The sequence below is a fragment of the Hippocampus zosterae genome, unplaced genomic scaffold (assembly GCF_025434085.1).
Source record: "Hippocampus zosterae strain Florida unplaced genomic scaffold, ASM2543408v3 HiC_scaffold_174, whole genome shotgun sequence".
Lineage (NCBI taxonomy): Eukaryota > Metazoa > Chordata > Actinopteri > Syngnathiformes > Syngnathidae > Hippocampus > Hippocampus zosterae.
This window is the reverse complement of record NW_026262799.1, coordinates 41,061-47,060: the sequence shown is the minus strand read 5'-3', so window position 1 is coordinate 47,060 and position 6,000 is coordinate 41,061. Positions and strand designations below refer to the sequence as shown.

The 6,000-nt window shown below is 54.6% G+C and overlaps 1 protein-coding gene across 1 annotated transcript; it reads right to left on the bottom strand.

Annotated features, from left to right (window-relative positions):
* Window positions 1-3,253: 3,253 nt before the first annotated feature.
* LOC127594508 (uncharacterized) lies at window positions 3,254-3,832 on the bottom strand. The gene has a single exon (XM_052056370.1). The coding sequence runs from the start codon at window positions 3,830-3,832 to the stop codon at window positions 3,254-3,256; it is 579 nt and encodes a 192-aa protein (XP_051912330.1).
* Window positions 3,833-6,000: the final 2,168 nt, after the last annotated feature.

Below are 6,000 nucleotides of genomic sequence, written 5' to 3'. Positions count from 1 at the left end.
AGCAGCTGTTCGGGCCTGCGATGTCAGTGATAATCAGCTTCTTCAAGCTGTACCTTGAATTCTTCCAGAACTACCAGACCAACGAAGAGCGCCTGCGAGGCCTGATCCGCGAGAACAAGAGGTTCCGAAAGTTCGTGGAGGGACACAACTACACGCCCGAGTGGAAGGGGCTGGACATCTTCGGGCTGTACTCGCAGCCCTTCCAGCGGCCGAGCAAGTACGACCTCTTTTTCCGGGACATCCTGAAGTGCACCAGTCCCGACCACCCTGACTACCCGAACATCAGCCGCATCCTGGCGCAGTTCCGGCAGGTCAACGAGAAGAACGACGAGAGCCTGGGCAAAATCATAAACAACCAGCGGTTGGCCGAACTCGAGTTGGAATTCGGGGACATCGTCAACAACTTCTCACGGGAGCAGATCCGCACCTACGTGGCTGAGAAGCGGCTGAGGGTGATGGCCGGCACCCGCGAGGCCGAGTGCAAAGCCTACTTCTTCAACGACCTGCTGCTGGTCAGCCGCCTCGAGACGCAGGCCGTCAGCAGACTGCCTATAGACGACTGCTTTCTCTATGATGAGCTGGAGGACGGGAAGTACATCAAGAACGCGGTGGCCGTCACCTGGAAGCATATCCAGCTCACCCTCCTCCACGGTGAGGGGGCTGATGGCCTCAAGGAAAAGCAAAGCACTGTGCAGCTGCTCACGGATCTCATGACTAGCAAGGGTCCCAAGCTCGTCCGAGTGCGGGTCGTCGGGTCCTAGCAAATGCTGTCGCAGTCGTTCGGTAAGCACACTGTCTACATCATCGAGTTCCAGGAGGGTGAGTCGCGAGAGCTCATTTTTAAACGGTTTTCGGATCTCCAGGAGCTCGAAAAGCAGCTGGTTGCCAGGCACCCAGGCCAGCTCACGCACACTCTCAAAAAGGATTTCCTGAACAGTTACCAGGAAAAGACCATCGAGCTGCGAAAACTTGCCATTGAAAATTTCCTGCAGTTCGCCTTTACCAACAAGGAGATCATGCAGAAGTCGGAGGCGATCCTCCACGCCGGACTTGGGATCCTGCCCAATTTCCTCAAGAAGTGCGTATCGCAGTACCCGGAGGGGCCGCCCCGTGGCATGCAGAGCATCCTGCGAGAGGTTTACACCCGGCGAGGGCGACTAGGCTGGCTGCGTGAGGAGGACTACACTCCCAGATAGTCAGCAGGCCAGTTGACCGTCCACCTGCCGGACGGAAAGCCAGTCCTAATCGAAATCGACCGTTACACCAAGGTTATCAACCTCCTGCATCGACTTGAGCACGAGCTGGGCCTGCAGTGCATCATGGATTACCGCATCTGCCTGCGCACCAGTTTTCGGGAGTCCCGGATCATGGACATCGACGAGTTCGCGATGCCCTACTTCATGGTCTTGGAGGAGTGCAAAGTCCACCAGTCCTCGCTGCTGGACTCTTTCAAGAAGGTGGTGTTCGGCTACGAGGCCCCGCGACTGCTCTTCCGCAAGGTATTCTTCTTGCCTCTTTAAATTGAAAACCAGGAGTTTAGGCAGGACCCCAGGCGCGCCTAACTGATCACCAGCCAGCTGTTCAGCGATATCAAGGCCAAGAAGTGGAGGCTGCCCTTTTCTCGGTATGCCTTCGCGGCGGCTGTCTGGAGCCTGCTCTGCCAAGGGCTGGCCTCGGACCTCAGCCCCGTCCATGTCGAATAGACCGTGCCCCCAGACATCCTCGCGAAGTAAGGATAGAAGATCACTCGACAGGCCAACTAATTCCACAAGACGTTACGAGCCCGGGCCGAAGTGCAGGCCAGCCCCCGGGTGAGCCTTTCCATGGCCCTGCTCAACAGCCTCCGGTAGTACCGGTTCTTCGAGCACACGTGCTATTTCATCACCCTGCATGAAAAGACGTTTGAGCTGTTGCAGCAGTACGGGCTGGAGGTCACTGAGTGCATGTACTTGGGCATTGGCCCCTCGGGGGTGGTGCTGCTGGAGCCTGACGGCATGCTGCCCTGCCTGCTGATCGCCTACCGCAACATCACCCGCCTCGAGGTCTACAACACCTCACTGATGCTGAGGGTGACCTCCTCCAGCCTCAACGATGAGGTGTGGATCCGCACCGAGCAGCCCTTCGAGGTGTCGGGCGTCATGAACATCTACAGCGAGCTGCAGAAGGTGCTGAAGCATGCAGTCGCGAACTAGGCCTGACCCAATTTAAATAGGCTGCCGGCGGCTCAATTCGATATATTAATATCATGGAGATTGACCTGGACGCGGAAATTGCCAAGCGCAAGCTCACTGCCAAGCAGTCCCGTCCCCAGCAAAGGCCCGACTTCAAGGACAAGAACCACGGCCGCAAGTATTACCGCCGCCGTTCCCGTTCCAGGTCGCACGATCGGCCTCACGATCGCAGGCGCGAACGCTCCAGGGACCGCTCCAGGGACCGGTTTAGGGACCGGTCGAGGGACCGCCATCGCCCTAACACAGACAAGCCCAAGCGGGTCTGGAAGAAGACGCTGCTAGTGAAGGGGCTGCCTCCTGACATGACCAACGAGGAGTTCAACGTGCCATTCTGACTAGAACCTGTTCCGCTAGTTCGGGGCACTCGAAAGCTGCAGGATTCTCCAGGACGAGTTCGGCAGGTCGCGGTTCGAAGGGATCGTGCGGTACCACGAGGAAGACAACTGCTCGAAGGCCATCCGGGGGCTGAATGACAAGCCAGTCAAAGGCTCTGTTATAACAGTCCGGGAGAGGACCAAAGACGACATCAAGAAGTGATCATGCCCATCACTTGTAGCTTGTATCCTTGACCTCCATGCCAAAAACGTATCTCAGCAGCTAGGTCCCTTGTGCCTCTCGATCTACTCCAGCAAGTCACTGCTCATCCGGGCACGTCACAATTCTGCCTACCTGCTTGTTGCCTTTCGGTATCTTTGATTGCCCAGGTAATCACTGCCAATCTGAGCTTTACAACTTTTACAATGGTTGCCAAACTTCCGATGGAGATTGTGAGGTCCAGGCTTGAACGTAGATTGCATACCTAGGCAAAGCTTTCTACCCATTTCTGACCCAATTTAATATCAAACGTTCTCCCCCACCAGCCAAGCCAGGCAGTTTCAGGTCCTCCTGATAAACTACGCAAAGCAGAAAATGGGCCCCTTATTAATGCTAAATTTGTACAAAACTGATTGCGATAATTTAGATCAATATATTACGCAGCAATCATCCTTCTTATTCTGGTTTACCTGCTCGGCCTTCCGCTTCTAGTCATCCACCCGCTGCTTTTCTTTGCGCTGGCGGTCGACCTCCCGCTGCTCTGCAGCAAGCTGCTCGGCCGACTTTTCGTCGAGCCTGGCCGGCATTACCGCAGGCTTAGGAAAGCTGATGGCGTCAAGATCCTCGTAAAAGAGTTGAAGGAACTCCTTGTCCTTCTGGTTGAACTCGACAGAGGCCTTGGCCAGCTTTAGTTTTTCCGCGTCAGAAGTCTTCATCTCCCCGTCCGCGAACTCCTTGTCGAACATGAAGCTGATGAGGCCGGTCAGCATCATCCCGATGTTCCAGTTCTGGTTCCAAGACTCGGGGTGGTGCGTGGTGAAACTCATGCAGACATTGTAGTTGGTCTTGAACCGACCGTTCGGGGTTTTGTACTGTATGTTCGGGGGCTTGAAAGGGTACTCCTCCGGGACGATGACCACGCCGTGGTAGAAGCCGCCGGTGAAGGGATGGTTCATGCCGAACATGACGAAGTGCCAGAGAAAGAGGTTGTCAGGAGTGGGCCGGGCCAGCACGTTAGGCAGCGGGCTCTTCTTGAGGATCGCGTACTCCTTGGTCAAGCGCTTCATGGTGACTGGGTTTGACATCTTTGATTTCCTATTTATCACTTCAGCAGAATTCAGCATGTTTACATGCGGATAAAAATCACTCCAGAAATTGGGTGAATCCGACTTCCAGGGCGGTGTCCAGCCTGATGTCTGGCGGGTCGGTGGCTAGGTTCGAAAAAAGGGTGCTTTCGATCATGCGCATCTCCGCGTGGTGGCCAGGCTCCGGCTGAGGTTACTCTTTTTGTTTCTGGCCTTTGGACATTTCTTAAATAACGTCGACAAGCCCGTGCTCGAACAGGGCGTCCATCTATAGCGGCTCGTTGTGATAAGCTTTTATGAGTTTGTCCTCGAGCTCGACTGCAAAGGCCTGATAGGGCACCTTCTTGAACAAGCTGGTCAGGGCGGCAGGACGGAGCCCTGCGATCGCCTTGAAAAGAGCCGGCCTCTTGAGGAACCTGGCGACCCGGCGGAGGGAAGTCCTGAGGATGGTCAGAAAGTGGTTCTTGATGAGATTACAGGACCGGTTGGAAATATAACTTCCGATGCGGTTCCACCGATTGCCGTATCTCCGATGCAGGGTGAAGAGCCTGCGCTCTTCTTAGGGTGTCCAGGAGCAGTTGTCCAGTCTGGGGTTCAAATTGTGCACCCACCGCTCTCGGCATTGCTTCGCCGTCCTGCCAGGCATGTTTGCGGCGATTAGCTGCCAGCAGTCCTCACCACGCGCAGCCACCAGTTTCCTGAGCTGCTCATCCTCCTAATGAAGACAGTACCTCAGCAATCCAAAATTTTCTTTTTCTGGACATCAAGATTTAAATCGTGGTAGATAATATTATAGGCCCGGCCTGCCCGTCCTCCATGCACTCTTTCGCAGACTGTCCTCCCCAAAATCGCTGGCGTTAGACCCCACCCGCAGATTGTTATCACCCCAGCTTCCTGAGGCGCGGTGGTCCAAACCTTGCCGTTTAAAGATGTCACAAGTCTCACGATTTAAAAGGTGTATAATACCAAATAAAAAAGATTCATGCTTTGCGACTGTACTTGACTTGACTGAAATAAATGTGGTCACCCTCCACTTCCCAGTTACGGGTGGTGGGGCCATGGTAGCCTCCTCCTTTCAGCCCCGGCCTGCCCCGTCTTTCGCTTGTCCGGCTGCTGCTCTTGCTGGGCATTCTGCGCTTCACCTCTAGCAGCCGCCCGTAGAGGTACTCACTGCTGCCTGTCTCACCGGGGCGGAATATGGGGGTGCCCATTGACTCACGCGAGTACCCGCTGGCCAGCACCGAGAGCTCAATGTCCTTGCTCTGAAGGGCGCGCGAAGACAACCCTCTTAGTCGAGTTTCCTGGTACTTCTGCTTGAGTCGTGTGAGCCTGGGCTGGAGACGAGGATACCAGGTGCTAGCAAAGCTAGCATGATTCTGGGCATACATTTTTGTATCGAGTGATTAAAGATACCTCAAAATCAGAATTTTATAAAGCCACAAATAGAACAAATAAAAAAACCAGGGAATTTGTCATTGAGGCAGAAATCAAGCAGGCATGGGGTGATGCTCGCAGCAAGCTCTCCTTCGTTATGGGTCAACTCAACAGTCAAATTCTTTATTAAGTTATTAATAATCGATTTGAACATGTGGCTTGTGGTAATCTGGCTGGCAGGGCTAGCGGCGTCGTACCAGGCGACCTTTCGCAAGAGCCTTGGTGAGGCCTTGGTCATCAACCGCAACTAGCTATCCTCTGACTACCTGAACATCGTCATGAGGTATCAGTATCCCCTCTCCTAGCCGCTGGGGTACCCGATCCTGCAGCTTTCGAAGAGCGAACATTTTATCGCGGAAGAAACAATCCAGAATAAATAAGCGGCAGTCAGCGGCAGCCGTCAGCAGTGGCTGAGCGTGCTGGTCTCGTAAATCTCGTTTCCCCTGATCTATGTTCGAGGGGTGCCTCTGTACCAATCAGGCTAGTTGCGCTTAGAATTTTAGGTTCAGACTAGCTCCAGCCCGGCATGCAGCGAGCTCTGTCCGGGTGGCTGCCAGATGGGCAGACAGAGCTGCGCCTGCGAAGAGCTGTCCACCGGCACGCTGTGCGAGCTGCCGATCACCGAGCTGACACTCGAGAAGGTCACGTCGGCCTATCAACGGATCAACAATTTCGTCCTGAACACAGGCAGTCTTATCGACAGCGAGGAGATTGAA